General features: G+C 33.0%; 3 protein-coding genes across 5 annotated transcripts in view; all 3 read left to right on the top strand.

Moving 5' to 3' along the window:
- Nucleotides 1-520: 520 nt before the first annotated feature.
- Nucleotides 521-1,821, top strand: LOC127062843 (mitochondrial intermembrane space import and assembly protein 40). 2 transcript variants are annotated; one of them, XM_050991697.1, is made up of 4 exons: nt 521-735; nt 898-1,006; nt 1,083-1,196; nt 1,300-1,821. In XM_050991697.1, exon 4 carries the CDS (start codon nt 1,309-1,311, stop codon nt 1,726-1,728), a length of 420 nt encoding a protein of 139 aa, XP_050847654.1. In that variant the 5' UTR covers nt 521-735; nt 898-1,006; nt 1,083-1,196; nt 1,300-1,308; the 3' UTR covers nt 1,729-1,821. The 2 variants fall into 2 exon arrangements, with proteins under 2 accessions (XP_050847654.1, XP_050847653.1); XM_050991696.1 differs by having other exon boundaries at nt 547-735; nt 1,083-1,192.
- A 3,143-nt stretch (nt 1,822-4,964) lies between these two features.
- LOC127062185 (ribonuclease P protein subunit p14) lies at nt 4,965-5,499 on the top strand. Its single transcript, XM_050989937.1, has 2 exons — nt 4,965-4,987; nt 5,199-5,499. The coding sequence occupies exons 1-2, from the start codon at nt 4,965-4,967 to the stop codon at nt 5,497-5,499; spliced, it is 324 nt and encodes a 107-aa protein (XP_050845894.1).
- A 44-nt stretch (nt 5,500-5,543) lies between these two features.
- The window catches only part of LOC127062824 (endothelial PAS domain-containing protein 1), a 38,207-nt gene continuing 24,694 nt past the window's right edge, over nt 5,544-19,056 (top strand). Inside the window, exons 1-3 of one of the 2 annotated variants that reach the window (XM_050991649.1) lie at nt 5,544-6,736; nt 18,240-18,427; nt 18,617-18,765. In XM_050991649.1, the coding sequence (XP_050847606.1) occupies nt 6,693-6,736; nt 18,240-18,427; nt 18,617-18,765 (381 nt within the window). In that variant the 5' untranslated portion in view covers nt 5,544-6,692. Of the gene's footprint in view, nt 6,737-15,777; nt 17,111-18,239; nt 18,428-18,616; nt 18,766-19,056 lie in introns of those variants that run through there. The other variant, XM_050991648.1, reaches the window with a different exon arrangement.

Genomic DNA, 19,056 nt, shown 5'->3' with positions numbered 1-19,056 from the left:
ACGTTTAACGTTCGTACAAGTTATATCCTCAACTGGAATATTTAACCAATAATCTAAGCCTCTACGATTGATTGTACTTCCTAGGTAATTCTTTTGTCCAGTGGAGCCACCATTTTTTCGGAAAACGAAGCTGTTACAGGCACTCAGACTGGTGCTGCTATTCGTACAAAGCAATAACTTGCAAAAATAATAGAATTGTTATGATTGGTTTATTCTGGACATGCGTATAAATTTGTCCAGATTCGAGCACCAATCAGCTTGTAGATTGAAATAGATATTTGGGTAAGTAGAGCAAATCAACGTCGAATTACATAAGTATTTTAGATTTACAAATTCTTACGATTTAAAATAATAATTAAATGGTTTTTGGATTTTAAGTGAGATTATTATATTCATTTATTGATTGAGTAAGTTTTTAAAAAGAAAGTTATGAAAACACCTTTATTTTCTACGATCCTATTATAGCTTTTATACACATGTATGGATACATGTGAGTGTAACACGGCCTTTAGTTATAAACTATATACGATTTTTTGTAAACGATGCTTAAGAGCGAACTAAGTGCCGGGTGATAATATTACATGAAAGCATGATGCATGCCGCAAGATTTGCTTTGAGCTGTTGAGAGATGGTGAATTAACATTTAATAATTCTCGTTAAAGTATAAAGTAGTAAACGTGTTAGTCGTTGTAAACCTGTTTATGTATTATGTATTATTTATGTACTTTTCTATTAGTACGTTTAAATATTTTATAACTTCTTTTAATACTGTTCTCTTATAACTTAACCTCTTTACTAAATAGCATATCTCCTATTTAGAATTGACAATTGTTTTAAGTACGTCTTAGATTTGAAATATACAATATCTCTAATATTATAATTATTTATTATTTTTAGAAACCTATTAGAATTGTGAACTGCAATAACGAATTTTGTGTACCTGAAGAAAAGCATTATATAAACCAAGCACTTGATGTCAGAAATCATCAAACAGGCTTTTTGTAATGTAATATCGCAACGTATATATATTTATTTAATGACATAAAAACAATATTCATACAAGATTTTGTATTGTAAAACAGTTGTGGAAGTATAGTTAGAAAATACGAGCTAATTTCGCGAGCGGATACGTCGTACAAGCTATATCGAAATCTGTTTTATCATCATTAAAGTAAATATATAAAAAGACCAAGTAGGTAAAACGAACTTTGCTATTTTTCTAAACAAATAAATTTCTATACATTTTTAATATTATTACACTATGTGATCTTATTTGTATTTTTAATTTGTTTTTATTAGTTCACAATCATGCCTCTGATTCGCCAGGATGGTAAAGATACTATCATTTTTGCATCTAAAGAAGATCATGCGTCGCCTTGCAAGATCGAACTTCCTGAACCAGAACCAAGTCCTGGATTGATATTACCAAATGGGGAAATAAATTGGAATTGTCCGTGTTTAGGTGGAATGGCAACTGGTCCTTGTGGTTTAGAGTTCCGTGAAGCTTTTTCGTGTTTTCATTATTCTACTGCCGATCCAAAAGGTGCTGATTGCCGCGAGCAATTTACAACTATGCAAATATGTATGTCAGATTATCCTGAATTATACGGTAGTAAAGAATCTGAAGACGAGACGAATCAAGCATCAAACTCTGGAATATCAGACGTGAAAGACATTGCCATAGAAAGCAAGGATAAGGGTAAAAAAGAAACGAACGAAGGAAGTTGACTGAAAGGAAAAAAACGTAATATTTCCAGTAGAAAAGAAGAGATGGAATATGTTGCAATACAATAAAAGCCATGCACTGAGCATTTTACAGTACAGATTATCTTATTCTTTATTGTTATTATAGCTATTGAAAGGGAAAGGGACTGGTTGGTTGGGAAAGCAAGTTGATGCAGACTTAGTCTAATAATGTATACATTTGTGGAGCATATAAGCAAAATATATGTACGTCACCTTTATCTTGTTACTTCTTTAATATTTGTAAAGATTTGTGCAGAAGTAATAACAATTAACAAGATAAAGAATATATCTGCAAAATGCAATTTGATATTGCACGATTCTTCTCATAAAGTTTAATATTTATGTTTTTATTAGAAATGAATTTAGTCTAGTTTTACATAAATTTCTATGGATCATCATAACAATAATTTGTGTTTGATTCAATAATAAAATTAAAACAATAATTTTAACCTGTGTACATATTTCATTTTATAATTCTATTGAAATTTTTATTTTTCGAATGAAAAATCATTTTGTAATTTGTATTAATGTTTTACAGAAATATTTCAGGGTAGATTCATCGTCACGTGCGATGGATGATGCAATAGAAAAATCGTGGAACTTGTACTTCCACTTTTTTCTATCATTTGATAATTATATCCGTCATATTGTTATCATCGAGTACAATATATTTCCATATATATGACAATTATTAGAAAAGTAAAGATATAATCATAGTTATTTTCACAAAATCATTTCGATTTATAACGAATGTCGTAATCAAACATTTCTGTGAACATTAAGGAAGTTTATTACCTTTCGCTCGAAGTTTGTGTGACTTCAGCGATAGATATGGATAAAATATAAACTACAAACGCAAGCGGAAAACATTCTCTCTACCATGTGTACTATCATAACAGTCTATAAGGTTGAATAGGTTATATTTCTTTCGCACATGACATAACGATCGCGTTAGTTTGCGTTGGAATAGATAGTGCTAATAAACTGTGAACTCCAACTTTTCATTCGCTCACATTTATATTCTTCTTTAATATAATGGTGTACCTGTCGTACACGTAATAATCCGTGATAAATACGACGCAACAGAATTTATTTTACGATATAAATGCATAAAGGATAATAAATATAATCGATACAAAAATTATTAACCAACTAACCTCAAAGTAAATTCTTGTTTTTATCGACGTAAGATAAAACAGGTTATATTTTACCATTAATTATTTAAGTAGATTTCTTAGTTTCCGACTGATGATAAACTTGTTTTTTTTTCATCGCTTACTAAAAATAGATATTTTTTTATCAATATTAGGAAATAGCATCGCATCGTTTTATGAACCGATAATATCTCGAGACCTATTTATCCAGTTGACATGTAGAAAAGAAACGTTTAATATTTCATACATTGAAAGATTTTATCCTAACCTATATAAAAACAAATCTATATATTTGAAAAATATTACAGTGAATTTGTAAGAAGAAAAAAAAAAAATTATAATTTTTCAGTACATTTCTCGTAAAAGAAATCATTCCATAATGTTTTCTAATCTATCTCTTTAAATATGATTATCTATCTTCAATTAAGATATAATAGAGACTGATAAGTGATGTTGCTTTTATTTTGAAATCTGAGTGACCGAGATGATGTGCTTATCGAAGAAGGTCCCAATGCTAACTGGAATAGGATCAGTTTTCGTTTATTACGACCGTCGTTTATTAGAAGCTTATATCATCACTATACGAACAGTTGTTCCAAATTTCGAACAATAAAACGAAGATTATGTTAGGACAATCATGCCCGTGATACGCACGTTTGTGTTCACAAACGCATGCGCTGGCGTTCTCCCTATCCTATCTATACAGAAGAAAGGAGACATACTTTTCAGCATATAACGTGAAATTGTCCCAAAAAAAGAAGAGTAGTAAGAAAGGGACGAAGAAGAGAAGAAGAAAAGAAAGCTGAAACGCGCAGGCGTATGAGAACGATAAAATTTAGAACGAGGGGTGGACATTTCGAAGATAGCTCCACCTGAGCGAAAACAGCATACCTAAATTGAGCTCAATTTTTCTCTATTAAAAGGAGACCCGCCCAAGGCCCCACCCAAGGGCCCCTCCCAATAGCTCCTCTCTGAGGATCCCATCTGAGAACTATACACAATACTGAAAAATAACAGTCCGCCCAAAAACATACAACGGCCCCACCCAAGCAACCATCTACCTATTTCACAGAAACTAGAATCATTAATCTAAATTTGGAAGAATTTTAGAATAATTGTTTAAATTATTATATTGTGTTTCGATAAATAAAGATGACTAACGACGATGAGAGACCTGTCTCAGAATAATATGATATATGTACATTATAGTTTAAATATTAATTTGTTATACTCCGTGTATATTATATATCGTTTAAATAATTATGAAATTGATCCAAAATTATATATTTTTTCTAAGATACATTAACACGAACGACTGGACGTATTTGCTTATTTTTACCGTAGAATCATTAGTCGAAAACTTATTAAAATGTTTGAATAAGTTACCGTGACTTTTCCATCTGAATATGGCGAAACATGTTCCCTTACACTTTTAATAGATCAGATAATCCGAGCGTTAGTTTACGTAATAAACAAAAAAGCAATCTTCTATTATGTGGAAACAGTTCTCAACAAATCCATTCTAACGTTTATATGAAAATCGGTAGTGGGGGTAGGAGCTTCTTCTCTTTTGCCGCGATGTTCGAGGGGGCGCCACTTTACGAAAATTTTACTTACGAAATTTTAAAAATGAAGGTTTAAGCGAAGAAATGGCTTTTTCGTATTTTAAAAGAAGCTTTATTTTGATGCATATATTATTCTTGAAAGGATATCCTTTTTAACATATTTTTTCCCGAGAAAATAAAGCTTTTCCAAAAATTCGAAAAATCATGTCCTCGATTAAACCTTTATTTTTAAAATGCGATTTTGTTCGTCAAAATCACGTCTATATTCATTGTTCGTGTAAACTATTATAAAATCACGAATGACGAACAGCCTTAAGTTTGGTATACTTTTGATTGTAACATCTTGAATGTTGATAGTCTATGAGTATATAGTAAAGTTCTTGTTATTACAGCGTGCTTCTTCGTGATGTCGAATAATGGAAATTGGTAATAGTCTTTTGGATTGTATCTATAGAAATATTGTACACAATTTTACTCGCTGTTTATATTTTCAAGTAACATGTATTACTTGGACGTTTCTTTGTAAGTAATTTTTTCTATTATTCTTTAACTAGTCGATAGTCTCTATTTGAAACATAACCTAAATTTGTATCATCACATTTTATATCATATTAATAGTTTATTTAGTTTTGCTTATTTTTTACTTGTGTCTAGATATGTTGTACTTGAAGAAATAAATTTTGAGAAATTTGTAATTTAGTTTATCTTATAAAAAAATTATTTTTGTTTTCAGAGAACTCACAGACTCTTCGAACATAGAAATTGGTCATGTATACTTAAAGAAAAACATATTACAAGCAGTGAAGCAATTGTTCGGAGAAGAAGGAGCCAAGTCTGTGATAGACATATTAAAATACAACATCTCAGAACGTAGATTCGTTCTACGTTGTGACAATGACTTTTATGTCCAACTACGAGCATCTCTAACAGTGGCAAGACAGTTCGAAGGCAAGCCATGTGTGTATCACGTACACAGAGCATCATCGAATCTGCTTTCATTTGTTGGTGACAGTAGAAACTACAAACACGAATGAGTGACATTTTTGCAGACGTTTTTATACTTTTTATATTTTCATTGCTATACCGTGATATCAGTGATTTAAAAAAAGTGACTACGAAGGAAATCTCTTCAAGATTTGGAATAATTTGCTTGGAAACATATCATTCATAGTTCTCTTTATCTATTTTCTTTCTTTCCTTTTTATTTATTTTTTCTTTCAAATTGAGATTTGTACTTACCGCGTTGTTCGAATTAGTAAAGTTTTCGACCGATAGAGGGCGTTCAGTGAGAGTAACGAGCGTCCTACGTTACGTAGGCGGTCCAGTGACGTCAGCTGTTATCTCCCCTCCCCTCTTAAGAGTCGGCTCACCCGATTAGTCGTTCATACGCACAACATTCCGTGGACAGCAGCACCACCAACACAGTGGCAGTTTACTTGGATAGTAGATAAAGAGAGAGAGAGAGAGAGAGAGATAGATAGAGTGGGAGAGTGGGAGAGTGAGAGAGAGTGAGAGAGTGAGAGAGTGAGAGAGTGAGAGAAGGCTCGGCACACCACCACTATTCCCTTTGATCGACGTCATCGTCGTCGCCATCGCCGTCGTCCGTGCATAGTGCCCATGAGTTTGGCGTTCGCCCTGCGTTTCGTGCTAACAGCAGGATGTCTCTAACGTTAACGACCTTTAACGCGCCCAAAGGAACGAGTAGGACATTGAAGAAGTGCTCGTAGCAGTGACGCGTGTATATCGAGAGAACGGACAACGACTTTTTATTATTATTTTTTTTTTTTTATTTCTTTTTACGTACTTTTTGATAACAAACGTGTACGTATATTTATATATATAGACACGCATACACACATATATAATAATACACACACACATACACAAAGAGATAAACGAAGAAGAGTGAAAAAGAGAGGAGAAAAAGGAGGTCGCGTGCGCGCGTGCAAAGTGCGAAGATTCGACGAAAGAGACAAATATATATATATGCAATAAAAAGAAGAAAACGAAAGAAAGTGGAAAAGAAATAAAGACTGACGGATAGATAGACAAATAGATATATAGGTAGATAGACAGAGACAGAGAGAGAGAGAGAGAGAGAGAGAGACAAACGAAGAAATTGGTGCGGTTAGCAGGCCTGTGTTGTACGTTCCTTGGCAGTGACCGAGAGTGTACCTACTGGGCTGCATTTTCTCTTTACGGGAAATTCTATACCACTTGATTCATCATGGAAGTGTCAAAAAGAGAGAAGAAGCATAAGGAAAAAAGGAGGTAAGATTTCATCATTCTTGTTTAATTAACCTTTCTTTATTTTTCTATTGTTTTATGATTTTCAATAGATAGATGAAGAGATAGATAGATAGATAGATAGATATATAGATAGGTAGATAGATATACAGATAGTTAGGTAGATAGATAGATAAAAAGACGACTGATTGCGAGGTGTTCTTTGAAACTCCCTTTTCCTACGTGTTGCTCAAACATTTTATCACGCGTCATCGAGAAGACGCCGTTCGAAAGAAAATCTTTGTAACGATACGACATGGCGAGCGTAAAATGGAGCGGCACGCATCTTTTTGTGTGTAGCGTGATAATATTCTGACGCGTCGTTTTCTATCCTTCTCTCTCTCTCTCTCCCCCCCCCTCTCTCTCTTTCGTAAGCATGCTCAGATTTCTCATCCTTTTTTATTTGTATTTCTTACCGCGTGTTATGCTTTCTTTCTTTCTCCCTCTTTCTCTCTCTCTCTCTCTCTCTCTCTCTCTCTCTCTTTCTCTTTCTCTTTCTCTTTCTCTTTCGTTAGAATTTACATATTTGAGTTTTATGTATATATGTATATAAAAGAGTGAAAAAGTGTACCCCTTGAATCGATTTAAAAGATTTTAAGATGATAATATAACAATTAGTAAACACGATATACCTCGTAATGAATATTCTATGAGTTATGTTTATGCGAGTACTATTACGATTTCACGTGATTTTGTTTAACGTTCAGCGTCCTATGTAGGACGAATGAATGTTAGTCTTTAAGGTTACCTTCGGTAATTATGAAATTCTTTTCTTTTTTTTTAGGTTATGTTTTGTTTCTTTCATGGATTACGAGCATGTTGATAATGGAATATTTGTGAGGTTTATGTTATTATTAATGTATTATATGTATTCTCTTTCATTGCTGATTATAGAAAAGAGACATTGGACGTGTTTTTCGTTTTTCTTGATAGTAGTATTAGTTCATTGTGTATGTGTGTATGTATGTATGTATGTATATATATATATATATATATATATATATATATATATATATATATATTCTATTATGCACGGTACAGTATGAAATTGGAAAGAAACCTTGAGAATAATGAGAACAATTGGAAAAACAATCATAAAAACAAAGATATGTATATATATATTTATATAATTTGTATTACTTTAGAATATTTCTAACTTCATTTCCTTTCATATGCAATGATTCTCTCTCTCTCTCTCTTTCCCTTTCTCTTGTCGCTATAATAAATCATTGCTCATCTCCCTTATCCTTTTCGTATTCATCTCTTTACATTCTAACCTTTTCTTTCTCTCAAAGAATTCATTGCATCAATCATATTCTCCCTTAGCCTTCAATAATATAAATGAATCGAGCAAACGAACTTTATTATTGGTCAGCTTGCCTTACGGAGAATATACGTCGTGCGTCAGAAAATGTTTGTTTCTCATTCCTTCTCTCTCTTTCTCTCTCTCTCTCTCTCTTTCTCCCTCTCTCTCCCTCTTTTTCTCTTTCTTTCTCTCTTTCTCACATTGCTCTTTAGTTGACAATGCACATTGTATCTTGTATATGATCGCACACAATACAATGTCCCAATGAAATGATTCGTTGCTTCGGCGACTTAGTAATACTTACAATCGATATAGGCCATCAATAAATAATTTTTTTTTTTTACGGTCCTAGAGGTTTTTCTCTTATCGTACTTTTCTTATTTCTTTTTATTATTATTATTATTATTATTATTATTATTATTATTATTATTATTATTATTATAAATGATAAAATAAATAATCCATGTATATATGCACAATATATATATATATATATATATATATATACGATTACATAGATATATTTAATTATACATGAGGCGTTAATACAGCCGTTGAAAAGCCGAAAATTGTTGAGCAATTCTTCCACGTAACGATTTCTCTTTTTTCCTCTCGGCCATTCAAGCTCGACTTTATGGTTATGGTTAAGTGATTTTTTTTTCTTCTTTCTAATTGTAAGAAAAATGCAATGATTGAATTAAGAATAGAATGATTTGGAGAAAAAGTAAAAAGAAAATTAAAAAAAAAAAAAAAGAAAGATGAAAAGAAAAATTATAAAAAAGAAATAATAAAATCCGCGTGAATTCAAATCCCTAAGGATAAAAAAATGGCGGCACTTTTATATTTCACCGTTGATACGTAGAAATCAATACTGATAAATTTCGAGATAAATTATTTAGGCTTATCGGATAATTCTTGTTTATTTTCTATATTTTTATATCGAGTTTTTTTATTATTAGGGATAACTAAAGAAGTCGATCTAACGACATTATTTTTAATCATTTTCGAGTCGTGCAAAATGTCAAGATCTATATTTCGTTATTTTTTCTTTTTTTCTTTTTCATTAGGAAAAGAATCGTTTTCTAAAACGAAGTTTCTACATTTGAAATATCTATACGACTATTATTATCAGAGGATTATCACGTATGTGTCCTCCCCACTATTTTTACGGCGTATACTATCGACAGAAAATTATGTATCATGATTGTCCAATCATAGTACTTCTGTGAATCATTAGATAGAAGATTTTTGACGACAGCAATTAATTAAACAGTATTTCAACGAAGATCGAATTTTCATCTTGAAACTGTATGAACGTCAAGTTTGTTTAGAATTTCAATATTTGGCATGGACTATTTCCGTCCTTATTTATTTATTTGTTTGTTCGTTTTCTTCTTTCTTTTTTTCTTCTTCCCTATTTTTCTTATTTCTTTCCTTTTCTTTTTTTTTTCATTCCTTCCTTCCTTCCTTCGAGTGACCATTCGTGTTTATAAATTCACAAAAGTCAGCTGGAAGCTCTAGTAATGTATATTTTTAGTACACAAGGATTTTAGTTATTTGCTTCGAAAATTCAAATACGTATATCGAAAGTATATCGACTTCGGTTCGATTCATTCTACTTTTGATTAATTTATGGATTATGCTATACATATGCGTTTTCAATCAAAATACAATTCTACTCGAAAAGTCAATATCGATCTAATCCCAAAGATAATTCATAGATTAACAAAAGTAAAAAGTATAAAGTGTATAAATATGTACGCACGTATAAATACACGCGCGTACACACATTGTATTAGTTGCGTGTAGTAATCATGTTGTGTAACCGACAAGCGCATCGAAATCAGCTCGTAGATATGGAAACTTTGGTTCAACGATGGATAACGTTGAAATCAAGAAAAATTTTAGATAACTATTATACGTACAATGTCGTTTATTTTTCATTCGTGACCACTTCTACATAATGACAATTTTGAATTCAACTATGAGCCATCATTTCAGATAAATAATGTAAAAGAAAATTTGTATTAATTTATTGAAAATAAATAGAGAGAGAGAGAGAGAGAGAGAGAGAGAGAAAAGGTGAACGAACATCATTTTCTTTCTTTCGCAATTTTAACATCTGGAGCGATAAGCATGCCATAAATGTTACTGTGTTATCGCGTTACTGTGCTAACGGATGGATTATGCTTAATGTTATGGTATGCATTATGTTCGATAGGTTCACGTTCAATTAAAATAATATTTATCGTTGCATAATATAGTTTTTATTTTTTTCTCGATTAAAAAAGATATTTTCGTCTTCATTTATTTCTCTCTTTCTCTCTGTCTATCTGTCTGTCTGTATGTCTGTCTGTCTGTTTGTCTCTCTCTCTCTCAGTCTCTCTCTCTTTATCTTTCTGTCTGTCTTTATCACACAATACAAGTATTGTATTCAAAAAAATGAGACTCAGACTGTGCCGTGAATCGAATACGTTATTGAAAAGAACACATAGGCATGTGTATATTATTAGCACGAGAGAAACATGCAAATTGGAGAAGATTCCCCGCGAGTAATTATTATCACGCAACTTGTTCCAATACGTGGAATTTTTATGGGGATATATAGCATACATGATCGTGATCACATCCACTCGAACGGATTCTAAGAATTGGAGGAATTTCCCGAGAAGTTAGTAATGTTTTTTATAAGACATCTAGAGATATTAATTTGCGTCAAAGATCAGAGTAATGGTTGGTAAAATTAAAGAGGGGGAAAGAGAGACTGAAACAGAGAGAGAGAGAGAGAGAGAGAGAGAGAGAGAGAGAGAGAGAGAGAATGAGAGAAAGAGAAAAAAAGAAAGAAACAAAATGAGAGAGAAACAGAGTAACGAAATAGAAAAAGATAGATAACAGGTCTGCTTTCTGGGTTTTAACGGTCTTCCTATTTCTCTCTCTCTCTCTCTCTCTCTCTCTTTTTCTCTTTCTCTTTCTCTTTCTTACGTCTACCTAACACATACATACACGCGTGAATATATACCAAAAGAAAAATACTGAGATGTTTAAGATTGTTCGACGATGATTTTCGAAAATATATTTCATGTTCTGTCTCCTGCACCGTTAGGTCTATAATATAAAGATCTATTCAGGTAGATCGAATGGTTGGAAATTTGGATGAAAACTTTCTTCTTAGAGCTAGCATCAACAACCGAATAGAGATCGGTAGTTCCGTATATCTTGAATTGTTTGTAATGCAAATATTTGCTCGCCTCCACCTCGAAATAGTTCTGAACACCCGGCCGTAATGCCAAATTATTTCGCGTTCGATGATCTTTCTCTCTCTTTCTCTCTCTCTGTTTCTCTCTCTCTCTCTCTCTTTCTCTCTCTCTCTCTCTATATATATATATATATACATATATTTATCTATCTATCTATCCATCCATTTATCTATCTATCTATTTCTCTCACTCCCTCTTTTGTCTTAACGAGCACTTTGATCTCGGTTGGATCTTCGCTTTTTTGCTCGATTACGTAATTTCCTACTTACGTACGATATTGTCGTTGTAAATTGGCGAACATTTATCAATGTACGTCTCGTTCTAAGACAACGAGCTGTTCAAAAAAAAAATTTTGGATTTGAAAAAAACGAAAGATGAATATATATGTATATATACATACATATATATATACATACACATATATATATATAAACATACAATATCATTCGGTTAAAACCAGTCATAAAAATTTCGTTCGTAAAATTATTAAAAAAGAAAAAAAAATGATTTGCAATCGCTTTACCATATCTTTTCTTAGTCTCGACGAGATATATCATGAATAAAAAATAAATAATAATCTTAGGTTCATATGTGTATTTTGAAATAAAATTGGCACACGATACGCGTCCTTTTGTTTCTCCGAAAATTATAGTGATCTTTTTCAACGAGCACTCCTTTCCGTACATCAAAATTGTGAGTTATAAAATATAAATAATATGTAAAAATATGTCTGAGTGAGAGAGATAGAGAGAGAGAGAGAGAGAGAGAGAGAGAGAGAGAGAGAGAGAGAGAGAGAGAGAGAGAGAGAGAAAGAGAGAAAGGGAGAAAAAGAGAGAAAAAGAAAGAAGAAAGAGGGTACAGAATAAAATATATTTGGGCAAACGTTTTCGTTGGAAAGAAGAGTTACGTGTGGCGAATGAGAAGCATGGAGGAGTCTAGTAAGAAGAGCAATACCAGCGAATGCTTTTGATAAAGTGCCGTCTGTCTGTTGCTTTTGAGTTATTACGACGATTCGAGCACTCATGTGATGTATGTATGATACGTAGGTATGTATTGTACATACACAACGACGTACGCTTTATTCCTTTAGATTAGGGAGTATAGAGGGTGGTCTAATAACTATTAATTGTAATCAGGTATATTCGGAGTGTTTGAAACGTTTATGAAATATATATTACAGAATAATTACTTGTCTGTATGATTTAGTACAACAAGGAGAATTTTTTTTTTTTTATAAACGGAGGTATTATTAATGTCATAGGTTTTGTTGTATGTCATATTAATGTCATAGTTTTCGTTGTAGTTCGTTGTAGTTTTCTCTTCGCAAAAAAAAGGAATGAAAAAAAAAAAGGAAAAAAAAAAAAAAATTTGTTGAAAATAATTAGACTACGAAATTACGAGATTGTGAACAATTTTTACGAGACAAATTTTTCATAGTCTCAAATTACTTTGGAGTTTTTAGTACATTGACTAATATTTATTGGCCCACCCTATATACGTCATAGTCGAATTGAGGAGGGAACTCTCACCGCCTCGGGTCAAATTCGGACGTTTCTCTGTGGGACGTGTTAATGTTACCAACGTATAATACATAGCTTTTAGACTTTCTTTTCCAAATCGTAGCACCGTTATTAATCACTCGTTTGTATTGAATCAATCGATTAGTTTTTCCTCATATCCAGCAAATAATGTTCATCTAACATGACCTGCAATTATTATGTGCAGTTATTGACATTATTTTCACACGATTGAGATTTTTTATATTTCAACTATTGAAGTATTGTAGTTATTATATCATATGCATCGTTCCATTCAAGTGATTCTGTTAAAAACAGATGTTTTATTTTTTTGTTAAATTAAAAATAAAGATCGTACATATAGATAAGGGCAAGTAAAAAATTTCGAAATACTTTTAACAATCTATTACTCCTTTTAGAGACTGTTCAGGTTAATATCTTTTTCAGATTATAAATTTACAAACCTAACTACAAGCTGAGAGAAGAATGAATCATTTTTAAAATCATTTAAGAATTTTTGATCCTGTTTAGATTTATCGTCCACTTCTCTTCTATAATATTTAATAATAGTGATAATAATAATTTTGTTAAGATTAGAAAATTATCTGAAAAATTTTAATGAAATTCTACGATTGTTTCATATACGTTGATATTTAATATTTGTCTACCTTTCTTTCTTGTTTTTAGTTATGTAGATATTCGACGATATAAAACGTCGTACAATTTGAGATGCGCTCGCTCGTTCAATATTTTCATTTCTTTTTTCTCCACCGAAAAGTCTCTTTACATACATAAATACATATAATTACAATTCCATATCCCATATTCTACGTATGATACGGTATAAACAGGTTACTCATACGACCATAGAATTTCTTTTCGCGATATTTTCGAGACCAAAAATATCATCAACGAACCATGGAGATAAGAAGAGAAGATTTTTTTTTTTTTTTACTTATGATAAAACCCATCTAAAAATCGAATTCATCTAGAAGAAGCTCAATCTTCGTAATGGAATAAACGAAACAGAAAATAATTTCTTTTTTCTTTGTTTCTTCTTCTTCTTCCTTTTCTTTTACGAAGGCTCATTTATGTAAATAATATAGCGGAGTTCAAATAGCGTAGAAAAACCAGTCGATCAAGATAGATAGATACAACTGAAAATGAGTTTTTAATGTGTTTTGATATAAGCATGAGTAACAATCTTTTCCAGTATTGAATGGGTATATAATCGTACGTTCTCTCTCTCTCTCTCTCTCTCTCTCTCTCCCTCTCTCTCTCTCTCTCTCTTTATATATATATATGGAAGGTCCCTCTTAACCTTCCAACTAGCATGTTTGCACCAGATTGATCGTTCACTCGCATCGAGGCACGTCCGCTACTTTGCGGAAAACTTTTTCTTTTTCATGTTATCTCGATTGAATGCACTACGTTACGGTTGTGATTCGAAGGTTAAGCGATTCATTGGATGCTGAACACAAGACTATCATAGACACGAGCATGAACACGAGCGCGCGCGCACTTATGCGCTTTTATTCCAGTATACTCAATATGACAACCTTGATTCACAATGAGTAAATGTGCAATGAGTAAAAAGGGAACCGTGGAAACTCGTTTGATTTTTTTACATATATCTATTGAAGCGGTCGTATCAATGTATGAAGGAGTTTAGCGTATTTTATCATTCATGATAATTCATGACATATATAATAGGATGAACGCGTGTATGAAATCGATCTCTCTCTCTCTCTCTCTCTCTCTCTCTCTCTCTCTCTCTCTCTCTATGCCTCTATCACTATCTCTTTCTATCATTTGAAAAACACGATTTATGTAATAATCTCCTCCTCTGTATAATCGTGTACATGTGATTCGTGAATGATTTTTGATATAACCGCATGAATTTTTATTATATTGATAATAGAAAATGATTATTTCAATCTGAAATGTTGTATTTCTTAATTATGGTTTTCAAAGTCTTGAGTAATAAGATACTAATGTTCTCATTGTTATTGATGATGAAAAATATGAGAAAGAATATTTAACGATCTAATAACAAAATAAAGATAACGAACGAAGTCATTTTTATCGATTATTTAGGTCGTTATAATATTTAGGAAGTTAGTCCAATCGTGTATCTTTTATTTAATTATTTTCATATAGGTTGCCGTGTGAAATATGCCTATTATTGTATCAATTTATTTAATAAAAAAATCGAAACGTGTGAAAAACGACACACGATGTGATTGGAAAATTTGGAAAATATTCTGAAATGTAGAACTTATTTTTGTTCACGATATCATCTCTTTTTTTTGTAGTCTGCCACGAATGAGCCATCGTTATCTTTCATACCAAGCATAATCAAAATTCGCGATCTTGCTGCGGTAATTTGATGTTTGATTTATTTGTACAGTTATCGATCCACATAAGCATTGTCCGCAAACCCCAATGTTTTTTCTTTTATTTTCTCTTTGTCAAAGATATTTCATTGTCTTATCACAAAGAAGGAAAGTTTTATTCACTGATCGGTAGAAAAGGAAAGCGTGTCATGTCGACTTGGAAATCGAAACGATTCTATTGCTATTATTGGCACGAAATGTATTTTAAGATCTTTGTCTTGGTTTTTCCCTTGTAGAAAGAGAGAAAGAGAGAGAAAGAGAAAGAGAGAGAGAGAGAGAGAGAAAGAGAGTTAGAAAGTTTCTTTTAAAAGACTTGCTCGAACGACAAAACGATTTTTATTCGAAAGTGTTAAATGTAAAAAGAATAATATAAAAGTAAAATAGAAAAATGAAAAAAGAAGAAGAGAGAGAGAGGGAGAGAGAGAGAGAGAGAAGAAGAGTTCGTGACGCAGGCAGCCATGATAGGTAATATCTCGTTATCGAGAGTAGATAGCGATCTCTTAAAGTTTACGGCATTTCAAGGGGTATCGATGCTACCGTGTCGAGATTAGTATCGTTTCGATCGTCGTCGTGGATCGTAAAATCACCGAGTCCGTGGTAAAAAGAAGCGGTGATAGACACGGTGGAACACGCATCGACGATCGAGCTCGGCCATGATACGGAATTCGTCTCGTGAAATCGGTCGATTCGGTCGATCCGGTCGGCGATAAGGAAAGGAAAAAAAGGGAATACGTTTGCATCTCGCTATATTTCTCCATCTTTTTTTTCCTTGGGTAAAAGAAGAAAAGGAAGAAAGAGAAAGGACGACGAAGTGAGTCGAGTGTTAAGAAGACAGAAGAGAAAATTTGAAGAGGAAAGTCAGATTAATTGGACAATAAAATAAAAAAAGAAGAAGATCAAGAAGTTATCGAACGCAGATACACACATACGCGCACGGCTGTAATAGATAAGTAAAAAGTGAATTTTTTGGATGTTGTACGATAAGTAACGTACGATATAGAGTAAAAAAGAGACGGAGAGAGATCGGTGAAAATCGAAGTGCAAGGTGCGCCAACGTAATCGATCAGAATGAATATGGCGCTGTGGATGCGTATCGATAACGGAATCGATGGATCGATAGGACCAAGGAACATCGGTGAGCAACATGATTGGATTGGTAGGAAATCGGGTTACGCCGATTTTACGGAAGATGGCGGGGAAAATGATAACAGGATGATGTTGATGTCGTCATCGGCTTATAATCTTGACTCTGTTGCTACTAAAACTTTCGTAACAAAGACGAAAATGAGAACGATGATGAACGAAGACGAACGATGCACCATAAACGAGGATCCATGTAGATACTCGAATATCGATAATTCCTTATCGAAACCTTGCAAATCTGGTCCCGTTGATGTCGAGGACCTGGCAATGTGTTTTCAACAGGAAAATGTAGGAACGCAAGAGCCAGCAACTCGTATCACTCGATTAATTTCCAGTCAGCGTTCCTCTCGAGGTAACCGTATCAACAATTCTTCGTCGTTTCAACAAGATTCTTGCCGATCATGCTCGAGATACGTCGAGCCGAATTCGATGAGTGATACTCAAGCTCCACCGAACACCATAACGTCTATCGAAACTGTTTCTCATACTTCTTCTTGTATTCCCTTTGAACAGCATCGCGTAGAAGAATTCTATAGGAATCCTTTTGGATTCTGTACGGAAGAAAAATGGTTGGAATGTTCTGTTAGTGATCATTGTCCTTTATACGATACGAATTTTTCTTACGTATATACCAACAATATTTTACCACCTTGTCTCTATGAGGATTATTTTTGGAAGGAGTACAGTGATCCTTGGAATTATGTTTCTATGGAGGATGAAAGGGTCATGGAGGATTACTTGTAAGTGGAAATTATCGATTAGGAACTTACTTTATAATTTTTTTTTTTTTATATACTGTGTGTGTGTGTGTGTGTGTGTGTGTATTTCGTCTTGATCTTGTTAACGTCAGGTTTTTACCATCATCGAACGTGTTTTACGACGAAAGAAAGGTATCTTAACGGAAGTACGTATACGTAGCTCGTGATACCAACATAACAGCAGGACGTTGTGGCGAGAATTCTTCGTTTTCATGAAGATTTACGTCATTCTCTTCCATGTTCTTTTTTATCTTTTTCCAAACGAGAAAGAGAAAGAGAGAGGGAAGAAGGGTGAGAGGAAGAGAGAGAGAGAGAGAGAGAGAGAGAGAGAGAGAGAGAGAGAAAGATAGAGAGAAGGACGAACATGAGTTTATTCCGTTAGTTACAGCACGTTAGGGCTAAGATATACCGTGTGATTCAGAAAAATGGAATTGATGTTTTAGGGATAGAAAAATGGTTGAATTTTTTTCCATTGGCTCTACATAAAAACTTTTCTTTTGCGATTCTTCGACTTATATTTAAGTAAGACCTTTGAAATATTACATCCTATACATATAATATTCATTCATCTACAGATTATATCGATTTTACTTTGCATGTATATAGAAACTTTTTATTTTTATTACATAGGATTTGAATAGGTTATCAAATAAACTAGCAGACTTTACCAATAAACGGATTTAAAAACGGTACTGCCCAAGCATTGGGTATTACCCGCTTGACACTTCGAGTTATTTTATGACTAATTTCCTTTATTTTCGATCAGTTTGGATTGTGTTAGCATACAAGATTCATCGTGTTAGTTACAAGAATCGATAGAGAGAGAGAGAGAAGAAGAAACATAGTACAAAGTTCATTTTGCGACAGTGATAACGTTAACACATTTACTGTTGAACGTTTCGCACTTTTCATCCATTTGTAAAATGTAAAGAAATGTTATCAACAAATAAAAAACTTCATACTCTTGTCAAGTAATTAGACGATCGATACATCTATTTAAATAATTTTCCTATCTTATTTCTTTTTAATCATCATTCGATAAATTTGATCGGAATATTCTCTGTTACCATAGTGATTCATTAATTTATTCATGTTTCTTTTCCTTTTATAGGAGCAACGAGAAAAGGAAAGAACGATCTCGTGACGCGGCAAGATGTCGACGTAGCAGAGAGACCGACATTTTTACTGAGCTTGCTGCTGCATTGCCGGTGTCTCAGGACCAGGCGACTCATCTAGATAAAGCCAGCGTCATGAGACTTGCCATAGCTTATCTCAAAGTTCGAGCGGTCGTTGATTCCAGTGAGTTTCTTCCGTGTTAACTTTCTCTTATATCCAAATTATTTATAACTCTTTTACGTATCTCTGTTCTTTGATTAGTTTAAAAAAAAGAAAAGAAAAAAGAAAAGAAAAAAGAAAAGATGGAAGAATACCGATCGATATATCATTTCTTATATATATACATTTTTTTTTTTTTAATTTTATTTTCAGTACCTGGTACGATCACAAAGACAGAAACTTCAGTGAAAATGGACGAATTGTTTCCGGAAGCTTTGAATGGATTCATGCTGGTATTGTCGAACGATGGAAATATGGTTTATCTATCGGAAAATGTTAGCGAATATCTCGGAGTATCGCAGGTACTACGTGCATATGTATTCGTTTGTAGTACATATCTTCTGCATTTATAAAACGTACGAATGTATGTGTGTATGTGTTTGTGTATTTGTGTACACGTGTACGACGCAGATCGAGGACGACGATCGTCGTCATTTTATTTTATATTCTATTGGTTCGGGTCGATAGACTCGCGCCATGCATGCAAATGCCTATCGATAACGTCAACGATAGATTTTCGATTCAATAGCATGCTTCTTTATTATTCGGAATCTTATATGCGTATGTATTTGTATAATCGGTGTCCTTATGAA

The sequence above is a fragment of the Vespula vulgaris genome, chromosome 3 (assembly GCF_905475345.1).
Source record: "Vespula vulgaris chromosome 3, iyVesVulg1.1, whole genome shotgun sequence".
Taxonomy (NCBI): domain Eukaryota; kingdom Metazoa; phylum Arthropoda; class Insecta; order Hymenoptera; family Vespidae; genus Vespula; species Vespula vulgaris.
Note: the sequence above shows the minus strand (reverse complement) of the source record. Positions and strands in the feature narration are given on the sequence as shown.